We start from the raw sequence: 15,457 nt of genomic DNA on the forward strand, positions 1-15,457 counted from the left end.
CCAGGACTATGGGACGAGATCAAAAGTATTTTGAAGATCCCCCCTCTAACTTGCGGAGGCTCCCTCCTCCGAACGGTGGGTCCTGAGCCTCCAGGGTGTCCTCCACTTGGGAGTTGAAGCTTTTTGCGTCAGGAAATGGTCCCCTCTTTCCATATCCTCTCTACCCTGGCCTGTTTGCTTATTTGTGTGATTAAGGCCGCCCCAGACTTGCAGACTCCCCAAGGGTAAACATTGCTTAACAGTTCTCTCCCTTCTCAGTTGTTCCTGTAATATTTGACATTGACCACATGTCCCCTCCCCCCCGGGGCCACCCCATGTTGCAGACTTTCTTTCTCTTGTCATTGAGATAGAGTGTATCTCCTCATCCTCCTCATCGTCCTCTTCCTCCTCAGCATGAACCACCAGGGACTGAGTGATTTAATAGCCCTAAGGCCGCACCGTTTGGACAGTGTGAGCTTCCATCCCCTCGTGATGACCAGCACATGGGTGATCCTTTCCTCCGCTCTCTTCTTTTGGGGCTCCTGCCGACCTCTTTCAGACTTCCACGAGGTGAGTTGAGCCCCGAGAGGGTAGAAAGTTCTGAGAGGATCTGTGGTTGGGAAGGAGGAATCTAGGTTCACTAGGGGAACTGGGATGGGGGAATGCCTGGGTTTAATTATTATTATTGTTATCGTACTTGTTAAGTGCTTACTCTGTGGTAGGCACTGTTCTAATCACTGGGGTAGATGCGAGTTCATCAGATTCAACAAAGTCCCTCTCCTACATGGGGCCCACAGGCTAAATTGGAGGAACTAGGCTTGAATCCCCGTTTTACGGACGAGGTAACCGAGTCCCAGATAAGTCAAACGACTTGCTCAAGGTCACACGGCAGGCAAATGGAGCCGGAATTAGAACCCAGTTCCGCTGTCTCCCAGGGCTGTGCTTTTTCCAGCGCATCACACTGCTTCTCGACAGAGTTGAGGAAAAAAACAGGAAGAAATAGTGTTTCTCTAAATCTTAAAGAAGTGGAAAGGAGGGTATGTTTTCAGGAAGGGGGATCAAGTTTTATGGAACACAGGAGAACCCTAACTCTGACATTCCCAGGACTGAAACTGACACACTGAAGCAAGACTGGACTGTAATCCTGCCGGTCCCTGCTTTTTATCTGGTCTGTTGGATGGAAAATAGATTTATCTGTTGAAATCTCTTATTATCTTTGTTGCAGGAGTTTCTGACGGCTTTGGACCCGGAAGATGTTTTCACGTATTTTGGTTCCATTTCTGTCCGGGAAGGTACCGTTCTCTGAGTTCATTTTAGTAGGGGAAGAATCACTAATTTTTTCGATCATCGTTAGCTGGCTGAAACAGTGGATCCCCTGGGCTCCTAATGACTTTTAAAATGTGCCCCGGATCCAGCTAAGATACTGGCTTTCAGACTTTCAGGGGTCATCTGGAAGGGCAGAAGCTGCTTTCTGGATCATGGGTCTTCTTGCTAATTAATGACCAGGCCTAATTTCCTGCCAGATTCACAGAAAGTTGCCCCGCAGCTTTCACGTCAGCTGCTGCTAAGGGAAGCTAAAGGGGGAAGTGTCTGATGGCAAACGAGGAGTTAGTGTGACCTCAGTTGTTTCCTCTGCCCCAGAAAATAATGTAATAATGGCATTTATTAAGTGCTTTGTGTGGCACTGTACTAAGCGTTGGGGTGGATACAAGCAAATTCGGGTGGGACACAGTCTCTCCTGCCTACGGTGGCCATTTTGATTCCCAGAGAACCGGCGATGGGTGACTGGGATTTTCATAAATCCCCAGGACTCTTTCCCAGACTGTGACGTTGGGGAGATCCCATTCAGGGCTCCTGGGGAGGCAGCAGGAGTCCGTGGTTCTAATGCTCAGCACACAGTAAGCACTCAATAAATACGAGTGAATGAATGAGTGGTCAGAGGCAGAGGAACTAGGGGGTGTCTTCAGGTCCCGACGTCCTGGGACCAGTTCATCCCTCATCTCTGCGGCAGACACGGGGATCACACTTTACACCGACAAAGTTCCAGGAGCGGGAGGAGGCGGGATTGAATGGGGGAGGGTCAAAAAGGGCGGAATCTCTGGGAACTAGGGAAGCTGTTGGGTGAGTACTGAGCACTCCATGTGTGCAGAGCCCAGGGCCGGGTGTTAGGGGAAGTTATCAAGGAGGAACAAGACACCCATTTCTGCTCTTCAGAGCTTACAGTCGAAGGGGTGGAATTCAGGCATCCCCACCGCTTTCAAAACCTTCCCGAAACCATATCTCCTCCGTGAGACCTTCTCCAACTAGGCCTTCGTTTCCCCTTCTCCCTCTCCCTTCGTGCGTCACCTATACGCTTGGATTTATATCCTTTAAGCACTCGATATTCACCCCACCCTCAGCCCCACAGCGCTTACGTATATATGGGTATATCATCCTTGAATTTGGATTTGCTCCCTTTATGCACTCCTTCCTCAGCCCCATATCACTTATGTATAGATCTGCAATGTATTTATTTACGTCGTCTGTCTCCCCCTCTACACTGTAAGGTCCTTGGGAACAGGAAACGTGTCCACCAACTCTGTTGTATTCTCCCAAGTGCTTAGTGCACATAATAAGCACTCAATAAAGACCAACGATCGATTAATTGACTGAATTCAGCATCCCCAAGTTCCCGGTCTAGACGGTAAACTCGTTATGGGCGGGGAATGTGTCTGTTATATTGGACTCTCCCAAGTGCTCAATAAGGTGCTCTGCACGTTTTAAGTGCTCAGTAAATACGACTGACTGGTCAGAAAGCGCTGTGGAAGCTTTGCCAGGGCTAGTCTGAATCACCCCCGTGGGTTCCTCCTCCTCAGTGCCAGAGTTCGACTTGGCTCAACTCAGCTGCCTCTGTGAAGACCAGCGTCCGGGGCTGCCCTGTAAGGCCCAACGCTGCTCATTCCGGGCCCTGGGGGGGTTCTACGCCCTCCGCTTCCCAGAGGAGCTCAGCCTCCTGGGCCCCTCCTTCGTCAGCGAGCGGGCGGTGAACGGCACCCTGAGTCTGCTGAAGCGCTTCCCCGACAACTGCTTTGCCGGCGGGAGAGTTCTGCTGCCCCGCCAGGCGGACGCCAAGGTCACTCTCTGCTCGGGCCGGCTGGTGAGTGAAGCCAGCGCCGGCCCAGTCCCTCAGCCCGTAGCCAACACCTCGGGGCAGGGGAGGGGGTCTGGTTGGGGTGGGCAGGGAGGGTGTCAGTTCCTGCCCCACACTTTCTCTGCTCAGCTGAGAGGTGAACACTGGGTTGGCGAAAGGTTCAGAGAGAGAAATGACACACTGTAAAGCACCGCTAATGGTCTGCTCGAAGCGCTGCCCTCCGGGGCCGGAATGCCGAGCCCCGAACTGGGCAAACCAAGAGGAAGAGATGGTCTCTAGCCCCTGCTCTTCCGGAACCTGAAGCGGGGAGAGTGCCAAAATCCCCGACCCGATAGACAACGGACAGATGGGGGGAAACATAAAAGATGCCAGGTTCAAACCACAAAACCAAATAGGTTCCTGAGGGTGATAGTATTTGTTAAGCACTATCAACGTGCCAAGCAATGAGCAATGCAAGTTAATCAGGTGGGCACAGTCTCTGTCCCACCTGGGGCTCACAGGCTAAGTAGGAGAGAGTAGGAGGAGGGAGAAGTTAAGTGACTCCTATGTGGCCACCCGGCAGACACGTGGCAGAGGAGGAATTAGAACCCAGGTCTTCTAACTCTTAGGCCCCTGCTCTTTCCACTGGGCCACGCTGCTTCTCTCTAGTAAAGGGTAGAATCTAGTGAAGGGGTCTTATTACCGAGTCCCCCGAAAGCAGCGCTTTGAGCAGACCCTTAGCGGTGCTATATAATGTGCCATTTCTCCCTCTGAACCGTTCTCAGACCCCATGTTCACCTCTCAGCACAGTGGAGAAAGAGTGGGGCAGGATAAGCTTAGTGACTTTTTTTTATGGTATTTATTAAGCGCTTACTAAGTGCCAGGCAGTACTCTGAGTGATGGGGTAGATATGCTGGGGTTGATTCTCGGCATCCTGGCTGATCCCACACCTCCCACCGGCCCCTGCTGATTTCAAGAAGGAAGAGGGACAGAGGGGGGATGGTTAGGAAGTTAGCAAGGTGAGTCTAACTCCCATCTGGAGAGGCTGTCCGCCCCGCCCCCACCCATCGACCCCTTCCTTTCTCCCCACTGTGAACATCCTTCCCTCTGTCCCTTTCAGTGTTCCTGCCCTAACTAGTGGTGGGATTCTGAAGAGAAGTATTCTCACAGCGAGGACTATTTTTAAAAATTTAATCGTATTTAAGTGCTTACTATGTGGCAGGCACTGCAGATATAAGATAATCATGTTGGACACAGTCTTAATCCCCATTTTCCAGGTGAGGTAACTGAGGCATAGATAAGCGAAGTGACTTGCCCAAGGTCACACAGCAGACAAGCAGATGGAGCCGGGATTAGAACCCAGGTCCTTCTGGCTCCCAGGCCCGGGCTCTATCCACTAGGCCAACTTGCGTCTCCATAAAGGGGGCCGAGAAACCCCGCTCTAAGGCCTGGAGACTTGGTCACCCTAGAGGCAGGCTGATGGGGGTCGGGAGGGGTTGTTGGGCTTTTTCTGTCTTTTTCAGCAAGGGGACATCCTGGTAAATGGGGAGCAGCTTCACATCCAGCCGGTGAGGACGGAGCACTGGAGCCCGCGGCCAGACGGCCACCAGGTCCACCCCCACCTCATCCATCGGGTGGGGAGAAGAACCCGGGCCCCGGAAGGTACCGGCGGGCCGGAGATGAAGGGAGGGGCCGTTATCAGGAATAATAATGTTGGTATTTATTAAGCGCTTACTATGTGCAGAGCACTGTTCTAAGCGCTGGGATAGATACAGGGTAATCAGGTCGTCCCACGTGAGGCCCACAGTTAATCCCCATTTTACAGATGAGGTAACTGAGGCACAGAGAAGTTAAGCGACTCGCCCACAGTCACACAGCTGCCAAGTGGCAGAGCCGGGAGTCGAACCCATGACCTCTGACTCCGAAGCCCAGGCTCTTTCCACTGAGCCACGCTGCTTCCCCAGCGTGGAAGCACTATCATCATTATTATTATTATTATCACTATTCTCCACTATCATCGGGAAGGCCGGCGGGCAAAGCCCTCCTATTTTCCCGCCTCCCCGGGGACATTCCGCTCTCCCCCTGAAGTCCCTCCACCAGCAGGCTTGGCTTTCCATCCAGAAGGAGGCACAGCCATTTTAAAACGGGGTCACGTCTGGGCGGAGGGACGAATTCGAGCCATCTTAATGGGTCCCCCCGCTTCCCTCCCCCGTCGGCCCGGCCGCAGCCTTCCGGCCCCGGCCGCGGATCTGGAAACGGGCCCCGGGGAGCATCAGACACCTGGAACTGATGATCGTCGTCGGCCCCGATGTCTACCGGATCCACGGGGAGGACACAGAGCGGTACATCCTCACCAACCTCAACATTGTGAGTGGGTCCCGGAGAGGCCTGGAGAGCAGGTCCAGTGCGGAGCGGGAGCCGGAGCCCAGCTTTCCGGGGGCCCTGGCTAGGTGGGCAGGGACTATGTCCAGCTGGATTATCTTGTATTTAGTACAGTGCTTGGCACACAGTAAGCACCTAACGAACACCTCCACTATTACAGTTGGGGCAACTGACGCCCAGAGAGGGTGACTGGAAGCCAGATCTCCACTTATCCTGTGGAGCCTGGACTCTGCTGCTTTGCCATGATTCATTCATTCATTCAGTCGTATTTATTGAGCGCTCGCTGTGTGCAAAGCACTGCCCGAAGTACTTGGGGGAGTACAGTATAGCAACAGACAGACACATTCCTGTCCACAACAAGCTCACAGTCTAGAGGGGGAGACAAACATTAATATAAATGAATAAATAGATAAATGGGTAAATTACAGATCTACATATGTGATTGATTTCCACCGACGCTCCCCGTAAGCGATAATAAATATGACTGACTGGTTGACTGATCGGTCCGTGGGAGATCATGGACAGTAAGCCTGTCACTGCCCTAGTCAGGCCAGCTCCTTCATCTTTCTAGGGGGCAGAACTGCTGAGAGACGTTTCTCTGGGAGCCCAGTTGCGAGTTCACCTGATCAAGATGATGGTGTTGACAGAGCCCGAGGTGAGGGGCAGATCGTGGCCCGAGGAGCCCCTCCGGTCCCAAGTCTTTTCCCAGCGGGGAACGTGGGGGGTTCAGAAGGAGAACAACCCCCGCCGTGCCCCGCTAGAAAGACCCAAGGCCGGACCGCCTCCCGCTTCTTTACAGGCCGGTCCGAACATCAGCACAAACATCTCCTCTTCGCTGCTGAGCGTGTGCGAGTGGAGCAGGAAGGTCAACCCCCCGGACGACACGGACCCTCAGCATGCCGATCTCGTACTGTACATCACCAGGTGGGCCTTGAGGGAACTGAATGGTCAAGTCAGCTGGGCCCGTTGGCATCCCAGGGAGGCAGGAATTAGCTTGCCATTTCCCTGCCGGGGTTCTGAAGCTGGGCCAGCTGTTCCTAATATCAATAATGACAGTATTTGTTAAGCACCTCCTACGGCCCAACCGCCGTGCTAAGCATCGAGGGAGATGCCGAATGACCAGTTAGACACAGTCCCTGTCTCTCATTGGACTCGCAGCTTAAGGGAACAGGTGTTTAATCCCCATTTTGCAGTTGAGGAAGCTGAGGCACAGAGAGGTGAAGTGACTTTCTCAAGGTCACCCAGCAGGCAAGTCACAGATGTGGGATTATCAATCAATCAGTGGTGTTTATTAAACACTTACTTTGGGTAAAGAGCACTGTACTAAGCACCTGGGAATGTACAAAAGAGTTGATAGGATCTCTGCCTGCTAACGTATATGTATGTATATATATATATATATATATATGCTAACACATCCACGTGTGCTATTCTGTGGAGCTAAGGGTGAGTGAATATCAAGTGCTTAGGAGGTAAAGATCCGAGTGCATATTCAACGCAGAAGAGAGGAAAAATGAGAGAGAGGGACAGTGTCCGTGAAGCCAAGGTGAGAAAATGTTTCCAGGAGAGCGGGGCGGTCCACGGCGTCAAAGCCAGTGGAGAGGTAGAGGGAGATTAAGATGGAGTAGTACCCAGGTCCTCTCGCTCCCTGGCCTGAGCTCTTCCCAGGAGGTCACACTGCTCTGACCCCTTTAGGGTTAAACCAGGGTTGGTTATTATTATTAATAGTAATAATAATAAATAGTTGTGGTATTTGTTAAGCACTTACGGTGTGCCAGGCACTGTCCTAAGCTCTGGATACAAGCCAGTGGGTTGGACCCAGCCCCTGCCCTTTACGGGGCTCACAGTCTCGATCCTCATCTTACCGATGAAGGAACGGAGGCCCAGAGAAGCGAAGGGACTTGCCCACGGTCACACAGCAGACAAGGGGCGGAGCCAGGGATTAGAAGCCACGACCTTCTCACTCCCAGGCCCGTGCTCTAGCCGCTGCACAGTACTGCTCCTCTAGGGCTTAGGGCCAAATCTGGGTCCTGTGCAGTCCCAGATTTCATGAATTCAAAAGTCCGGTTCAGCTTTAGACCCCCTGGGCCAGTCCCTGTCCCACCTGGGGCTCACAGTCTTAATCCCCATTTTACAGATGAGGGAACTGAAGCACAGAGGAATCAGGTGACTTGCCCAAGGTCACACAGCAGCCCTCTAGACTGTAAGCTCGTTGTGGGCAGGGAATGTGTCCATTTATTGTTATATTGTACTCTCCCAAGCGCTTAGTACAGTGCTCTGCACACAGTAAGCGCTCAATCAATACAGTCGAAGGAATGAATGAACCAGCGAAGCGATTGGTAGAGCTGAGATTAGAACCCGGGTCCTTCCGACGCCCAGGCCTGCGCTCGCTCTATCCACTCGGTCATCCACTCCATCCAGTAAGTCAGTCCACTAGGTCCACTGCTTCTCCGGCACTGGACCGGCGCCTTCTGACCCCCAGGTGGGAAACGAGTTGGGTCCGGAGACTGCTTCTGCCATTCCAGGTTGTCACCTCCCCCAGTGGAGATAGGGGGTGGGGGGGAACGGGCTTGTGGAAGAGCACCCCGGTCTTTTCTGGGGCAGCGCTGAGACTCTGCCCCCTCGTCACCCCCCCCTCGCAAGCTCTCTGTTTCGTCACCGAGGTTTGACCTGGAGCTGCCCGACGGGAACAAGCAGGTTCGAGGGGTCACTCGGCTCGGAGAGGCCTGCTCTCCCGCCTGGAACTGCTTGATCACCGAGGACACGGGCTTTGACCTGGGGGTCACCATCGCCCACGAGATTGGGCACAGGTGAGCGGTTGGATGCCTGGGGCCCGGGGCGGCAGGAGCGGAAGCGAGGAGCCTTTGTCCAGAGGCAGGGTAGGCCCAGAACGGAGGCCCCAGCCGGTAGGGGAGCGGGGAGAATCCCCGCCCCGCCCTCCAGACGCTTCACACCGGGCCGCCCGCTTGACCGTGCCTCGCCTCGGGGAGCCGGAGCCCGGGGGAGCCGGGTCAGCTCTGGGGACGAGTGGGCAGAGGGTCCCAGGAGAGCTTTCCCGGCCCGAGCCCCTTCCCTTCCCGCCCATCCCGGCTCCAGCTTCGGAATCCTTCACGACGGGACCGAGAGCGGCCCCTGCGGCGGGAGCAACAGCATCATGGCTTCGGAGGGCGACCCCGACAGCGTCGACCTCACCTGGTCCGAGTGCAGCCGGGAGCAGTTCCTGAACTTCGTTAGGTAACGGAGCCGGAGCACCCCGCCCGCTCCCCCGCCGGCACACGACCCGGGAGAGGGAGGGCGGCCGGCGGGCGGGCCGGGGAGCCCGCCCATCCCCGGGACCCTCGGCTTGCTGGTAGGGGGCTCCGATCTCCGAGATCCGGGCGGCGAGTCCGCCCTCCGCCCCGGGGTCCGTCCTCTCAGCGAGGACCGGGGGGCGACCCAGGCGAAGAGTGAGGGCCGTGGGGGCTGTGCCAGCACAGGGCAGGCAAGCTGTGTGGATGACCTGCCGGAGCAGGATGGCAGCATCCCCGGGGGAGAGCCCGGCCTGTACTACGGAGCCGACGAACAGTGCAGGATTGCCTTCGGGAGCTCGGCCGTGGCCTGCACCTTTGCCACGAGCGACGCTGTAGGTAGAACCCCGGGGCCCGTCCCCGTCCCGCCCCCTTCATCCCCGTCCGGGCTGCCTCCGCCTCGCCGTCCTCGTGGGCTCGGGGAGGGACAGTCGGGTTGGGACGCGGACCTGACGGGGCCGTCTGGGCCCCGCGGCCTTTCTCCACCTCTACCCTCCCTCCCCCCGCCCCCGACGACAAGCTCTCCCGAATGCTCAGTCCCCCGCTCTGCAATAAATTCTATCGATCGATGAATCAGGACATGTGCAAGGTCCTCTCCTGCCACGCGAACTCCCTGGACCAGACCAGCTGTAGCCGTCTTTTCGTCCCTCTTCTGGATGGAACCGAATGTGGGGTCAATAAGGTAAAGAGTTAGAAGCAGCGTGGCTCGGTGGAAAGAGCCCGGGCTTGGGGGTCAGAGATCTTGGGTTCGAATCCCGGCTCTGCCACTTGTCAGCTGTGTGGCTGAGGGCAAGTCACTTCACTTCTCCGGGCCTCAGTTCCCTCATCTGTCAAATGGGGATGAAGACTGTGAGCCTCACGTGGGTCAACCTGATTATCCTGTATCTCCCCCAGCGCTTAGAACAGTGCTCTGCACATAGTAAGCGCTTAACAAATACCAACGTTATTAAAGAGTTAGGAAAGCGGGGGAGGGCGGCGGAGCGCATGGGATGGAGGAAGGGTCTAATTGACCGGAGCCCAGCAGAGAGGAGGTTTCTGGGAAAAGATAGCTTTGGTGCCCCTTTACCACTCTTTCCCGGAGCCCCGGTTCTTCCAGCTCCATCTCATCTCCAGAGGGGCGACTCCCATCTCTCCTGGACAGACCTTAGCCGCTTGACTCCCCTTGCCTCCCTTCAGCTGGGGGGAGGGGAGGAGCCATCGTGGCATTCGCCGGAGGGACCCCCGCCCACCCCTGCGGGGGAGAGGGCCGGCTCCAGTGGCCCGGGGACCTCGGCCGACCAGCACGCCCCGTTCCAGTGGTGTTCCAAGGGCCGGTGTCGCTCTCTGGAGGAGCTGGACCCCGTGTCCGTGGTGCATGGGGAGTGGTCCGGCTGGGGTGCCCCCAGCCCCTGTTCCCGCAGCTGTGGCGGAGGAGTGGTGACCAGGAGGCGGCGGTGCAACAACCCCAGGTACGGGGGACCTTCCCGTTCTTTGCAGGCCCGGGGGGACCGTGGGGGCCGAAGCCCTCCTCTCCTTCCCTGACTGGGCCCCGGCCGCCCCCGCCCATCCTTATGCCTTCCAGACCGGCCTTCGGGGGACGGGGCTGCGAGGGGGCCGACCTCCAGGCAGAACTGTGCAACACCCAGGTAGGCGGCCCCGGTAGGACCGGGCCGGACCCCCGGCCCGGCGTGAGGGGCTCGGTTAGTCCGCGGAGGGCCCCGGCGTCGCTCCGCCAGGAAGACGCTCCGCGGACGGATGGGAAACTTTTTCTGAGGGGAGTGGGGTCTGGCGTGTCTCGGGAGCCGGCTGCCGGGGGGAGTGCTTCGTCTCATTCGGGGAGGCCCGGATCCCGGCCTTGCGGATTCAGCGTGAAAGTAAACCCAGAGACACGCCAACCTGCAACTGCTTTTGGGATCCTCCTCTTCTTTTCACTCCATTTTTTCCCTAGACTGAACTCACTTTCCATTCGTCCACCCCAGTTGCTTCCTCCTCCTTTTTCTCTTCCACCTCTTACTGTACCCTCCTCCCTCTCCTCCTCCTCTTTCTTCTCCTCATCCTCCTCTTTCTCCTCCTCCTTACCTTCCTTCTCCTCTTCCTCTTCTTCTCCTTTTCCTTCTTCCCTCTCTTCTCCTTTTCCTTGTCCTCTTCCCATCCAGTAGCAACTCCCAGCCCCAGTCTCTATCTGTTACCGATTTGTCCATTCCAAGCGCTTAGTACAGTGCTCTGTGCATAGTAAGCGCTCAATAAATACTATTGAATGCATGAATGAATGAATACGACCAGCTTCTCCCTCCCTCAGGCCTGTTCGAAGACCCAGCTGGACTTCATGTCTGAGCAGTGTGCTGCAACCGATCTTCAGCCGCTGCACATCCCCCCGGGGCTCCCGGCTTTCTACAGGTGGACTTCGGCTGCCCAGTACAGCCAAGGTAGAGCCGGAAGCGGGAGAAGGGCCGGGGAGAGGTGAGGAACGGCAGTTACGGCTCAGGAGGATCTTGAGGCCTTTTCCAGGCTCTCCTGCTGTTTCCTCTGCTTCCCCACTTGATGATAATTCATAACTGTGGAATGTGTTAAGTGGTTACCATGTGCCAGGCAGTATGCGAAGCTCTGGGGTGGATACGAGCGATTCGGGTTGGACGCGGTCCCTGCCCCACATGGCGTTCCCCGTCTTAATTCCCGTTTTACAGATGAGGTAACTGAGGCCCAGTGAGGTGATTCGCGCCAGGTCACGCAGCAGACAAGTGGCAGGGCTGGGATTAGAACCCAGGTCCTTCTGAAGGCCACACTTCTCGCCCCCCACCCCACCCCCCGGCCACCGGGACTGGTGATACTGAAGTCCAGCATCCTCTCTGCCTCTCTAGGGGACGCCCTGTGCAAGCACATGTGCTGGGCGGCTGGGGAGAACTTCATAGTGAGCCGTGGAGAGAGTTTCCAGGACGGAACGCGGTGCGAACCGAGTGGACCCCAGGAGGAGGGGACCTTGAGTCTCTGCGTGATGGGGAGCTGCAGGGTATGGGTAGCCCCTTCCTCTCTCTCCTCCTCCTTCCCGCTTGCTCTCTCCCTCTCGGTTCTTTCTGAATCTGGATTACCACCCAGAGAAATAAATTCGTTCCTCGTTGACCTGCGTCATGACTCATCAGAGGCCTCTTAGGTTTGCTCCTGACTGGCACGGCCTAATAATCGGCGGTGAAATGTCCCAGAATTCTCCTGCCTCCTAGTGATAGTACGGCAACTGACCCCTTAGCAGCTAGAGGAAGTTGGATGCCGATACTTTCTGTCATCATTTAACACGGAGGTTGAGGAGCGGAAGACTGGAATCCCGCAGAAGGGGCAGCTCGGCACGGGATTACATCCTCCCTCAGCCGGGGAGCCCACCTGGCCGATAGCCGCTCTCTGGGGATGCCCCGCGCCCCGGCCTTCCTCCTCACATGGCAGCCTCACGCTAGGCCACAGGCCGACCCCATGGGACAGGGTCGGCGACGGGACAGAGAGCTGAAGTGTTCCCTTTCTCTCAGCAGACAGACGGGATTGTTGCCAGGTTTCCCTAGAGTGGGTCTACATGACTCCAAGCACATTGCTAATTTCTGCCCGGCCCATCCCCTGCCAACATTGGGTGGACGCCAATTCAGATGCTGAATAGAAGCAGCGTGGCATAGTGGAAAGAGCACAGGCCCGAGAGTCAGAAGGTCCTGGGTTCAAATCCGGGCTTCACCACTTGGCTGCTATGTGAATTTGGACCACTTCATTTCTCTGTACCTTAGTTACCTCATCTGTCCCAGGGACTGTGTGCAACCCGATTTGCTTGTTTATCCCCCTCCCCCCTCAGTGCTTAGTACAATGCCTAGCACACAGTAAGCACTTAACAAATACCACTTCACGTCTCAGTGCCTTAGTTATCTCGTCTGTAAAATGGGGATTGAGACTGTGAGCCCCACATGGGACAGGGACTCTGCCCAACCTGATTTGCTTGTCACCACCCCAGCGCTTAGTATAGTGCCTGGCATGTAGTAAGTGCTTAATAAATACCACGATTATTATTAGATGTTTTTTTCCTCAAAAGAGCCCCAGGCCCAGGCAGGGCAGCCTTCCCCCTCCGTCTTCACCGGCGGGCGGAAACCCTGTCTCGTTGCCCCTCTTCTTTGCTCAGGTGTTCGGATGCGACGGCAGAATGGACTCCCGGCAGGTGATGGACGTCTGCCAGGTCTGTGGGGGAGATAACAGCACGTGCAGCGGAGTGAACGGCTCTTACGCTGAGGGAAGAGCCGGAGGTAGGGCGGGTCCCTTTCCGTATTTCCGGCCGGCGCTCCGGTTCCCGCGGGACGTTTTTCCCCGCCGGGGCTCTCCTTTCTCCCTGGCTCTCTGGGCTAACCCGAGCTGGGCCCGGAACGAAGGAGCCCAGCTCTTTCTCTCCACCCGCTTCCAGAGTATGTCACGTTCCTGACCATCCCTCCCAATCTCACCGCCGTGCACGTCGTCAACCGGAAGCCTCTCTTCACACATTTGGGTGAGCGATCCGTCTACCGGGCGGTCTGTTATCTTGAGAGCCTACTGTGGGCAGAGGACTGTACTCGGGCCCGGGGAGAGTACCGGGGATTTAGGTGACGTGATCCTGGCTCTTGAGGAGCTCACAGTCTGGCTGTGAGACAGAATAAATTCCACCTAGGAGGAAGCTAGCGGGTGGTGTTGGGGTTTGGCGGGCGCGGTGTACGCAAGTGCCACAGAAGGGCACACGGTAAGCTCTCAATAAATACGACAGAATAAATACGGTTGAAATACGATTGAATGAAAAGCTGTTTAGCAGTTGGGGGACATGATAATATTAGTTGTGGTACTTGTTAAGCACTTTTTATGGGTCAAGCTCTATTCTAAGGGCTGGGAAGATACAAGATAATCAGGTCTGACACAGGCCCTGTTCCTCACAGGCCTCACAGTCTAAGTAGGAGGGAGAACAAAAATCGAATCCCCATTTTACAGATGAGGTAACTAAAGCACAGCAAAGTTAAGTGAGTTGCCCAAGGTCACATAACAGACTTGTGGCGGAGCTGGGATTAGAACCCAGCTCCTCTGATTCTCAGGCCTGGGCTCATTCCACTAGGCCACCCTGTTCCATAAGGAGGGAAGATTAGAAATCAATCAGTCGATTAATCAGGCATATTTATTGAGGACTTGCTGTACTAAGCATTTGGGAGGGTGCAATACAACAATATAACAGACACATTCTCTACCCCCAAAAAATAAGGAAGGCCTCCTGGAAGAGTCGCAATTTCAGAAGGGTTTTGAAGATGGGGAGGGCAGCGGCCTGAGAGTAGGAGAGCGAAAGAGGCGTCCCTCGTGGTCTGCTGCTCCTCTGTGTCCAGCCTACATCCAGCTCACTCATCCACAAAAAAACCCTCCAAAAAACCTGTCAGGGCCAGCACTGTGTGACCGCATTGCAATGGGGAAAGCCCAGAACTACTAGGCCTAGATTTTCAATGGTCAGGTGATTCACACAGTCACAGTAGACCTGTTTCTTGCTGCCGGGGTCATTTAAACTTCTATTTATATATGCACCGTTTCCCTTCTTACCCCAGTGGCCCTCTTTATTGACTCCTCTCCACTCCCAAGCCGGATATTTCCCCACCCAGACAATCTCTCCTGAATACCCCTACTTGGGTACAAATGTAACGTCATCATCAGTGGTGAGAATCAACATGGCTTCGTGGAAAGAGCAGAGCACGGGCTTGGGAGTCAGAGGACCTGGGTTCTAATTCCGACTCTGCCACCTGCCTGCTGTGTGGCCTTGGGCAAGGCACGTCATTGCTCTGTGCCTCGGTTCCCTCCTACTTAGACTGTGAGCCCCACGTGGGACAGGGCCTGTGTCCAACCTAATTAACTTGTATCTACCTCAGTCCTTAAAATGGAGTTTGACACATAGTAAGCGCTTAACGAATACTATAAAAAATGGTAATTATTGAGCACTTACCGTGTGCCGAGCACCGTACTAAGCGCTCGGGACTGTACGACGTAACAGAGTAACCCAAGTTTGATAAGAGGAAGCGAAACAGACGGTCACCTCCTTCGTCATGCCCCGACTGTAGCCGTGAAGGTGAGAGGGCAGTACGTGGTGGCCGGAAAGACGCGTATCTCGTTGAACGTTACGTACCCCTCGGTTCTGGAAGACAGCCGGATCGCGTACAAGTTGTTCCTCACCGAGGACAAGCTGCCCCGCCTGGAGGAAATTCACATCGCGGGACCCACTTGGGAAGTCATCGAGATCCAGGTGGGTAGGAAGAAGCTGGGGAGCGGCCGGAGATGCCGGGGAGGGTGTCCCGGGTGGGTGCCCGAGATCCAACCCCCTCCAAACCTCAAATTCTCCAACTAAACAAGGTGTTCGCAGAGCTGAGTGAAAGTGAAAGAACTCCCTGGGTTCGGGGGTTTCCCATCTCTTAAAGTTGGTAAGGATTTTGTTTAAGGGGTGTCTTATCTTGCTTCTGTCCGAGAGAGGTGATCTGAGATGTTCTGCATGCACATAAAGATGGGAAAGCTGAGGTGTGTCACTCCCAAGCACACACGGTTCTGTTTTCCCAGGACCGGATACAAATGTGATCGGAAAGGTGGACATTTTTCTGTGTCGGTCTGAGTTACCGTTCACTGCTCAGTACGAAGATGATACAGATTTGTTCTGGTTCTGTCTTCAGTCGAGCTCTTGAAACAGAAGGATTCTGAGGGTTTTCCATGTTCATCG

At 55.4% G+C, this 15,457-nt stretch overlaps 1 protein-coding gene across 2 annotated transcripts in view; it reads left to right on the forward strand.

Annotated features, from left to right (window-relative positions):
• Nucleotides 1-325: 325 nt before the first annotated feature.
• ADAMTS13 (ADAM metallopeptidase with thrombospondin type 1 motif 13) overlaps nucleotides 326-15,457 on the forward strand; it is a 30,865-nt gene continuing 15,733 nt past the window's right edge. The window contains exons 1-18 of one of the 2 annotated variants that reach the window (XM_029063207.2): nucleotides 326-549; nucleotides 1,205-1,271; nucleotides 2,835-3,115; nucleotides 4,612-4,750; nucleotides 5,316-5,455; nucleotides 6,042-6,125; nucleotides 6,270-6,394; nucleotides 8,134-8,280; nucleotides 8,567-8,704; nucleotides 8,942-9,092; nucleotides 9,335-9,439; nucleotides 10,054-10,205; nucleotides 10,319-10,382; nucleotides 11,036-11,162; nucleotides 11,595-11,743; nucleotides 12,881-13,001; nucleotides 13,157-13,237; nucleotides 14,811-14,992. In XM_029063207.2, coding sequence (XP_028919040.1) covers nucleotides 394-549; nucleotides 1,205-1,271; nucleotides 2,835-3,115; nucleotides 4,612-4,750; nucleotides 5,316-5,455; nucleotides 6,042-6,125; nucleotides 6,270-6,394; nucleotides 8,134-8,280; nucleotides 8,567-8,704; nucleotides 8,942-9,092; nucleotides 9,335-9,439; nucleotides 10,054-10,205; nucleotides 10,319-10,382; nucleotides 11,036-11,162; nucleotides 11,595-11,743; nucleotides 12,881-13,001; nucleotides 13,157-13,237; nucleotides 14,811-14,992 — 2,409 coding nt within the window. In that variant the 5' untranslated portion in view covers nucleotides 326-393. The remainder of the gene's footprint in view (nucleotides 550-1,204; nucleotides 1,272-2,834; nucleotides 3,116-4,611; nucleotides 4,751-5,315; nucleotides 5,456-6,041; nucleotides 6,126-6,269; nucleotides 6,395-8,133; nucleotides 8,281-8,566; nucleotides 8,705-8,941; nucleotides 9,093-9,334; nucleotides 9,440-10,053; nucleotides 10,206-10,318; nucleotides 10,383-11,035; nucleotides 11,163-11,594; nucleotides 11,744-12,880; nucleotides 13,002-13,156; nucleotides 13,238-14,810; nucleotides 14,993-15,457) is intronic. The other variant, XM_029063205.2, reaches the window with a different exon arrangement.

This window comes from Ornithorhynchus anatinus, chromosome 4, assembly GCF_004115215.2.
Source record: "Ornithorhynchus anatinus isolate Pmale09 chromosome 4, mOrnAna1.pri.v4, whole genome shotgun sequence".
NCBI classification, from domain to species: Eukaryota; Metazoa; Chordata; class Mammalia; order Monotremata; family Ornithorhynchidae; genus Ornithorhynchus; species Ornithorhynchus anatinus.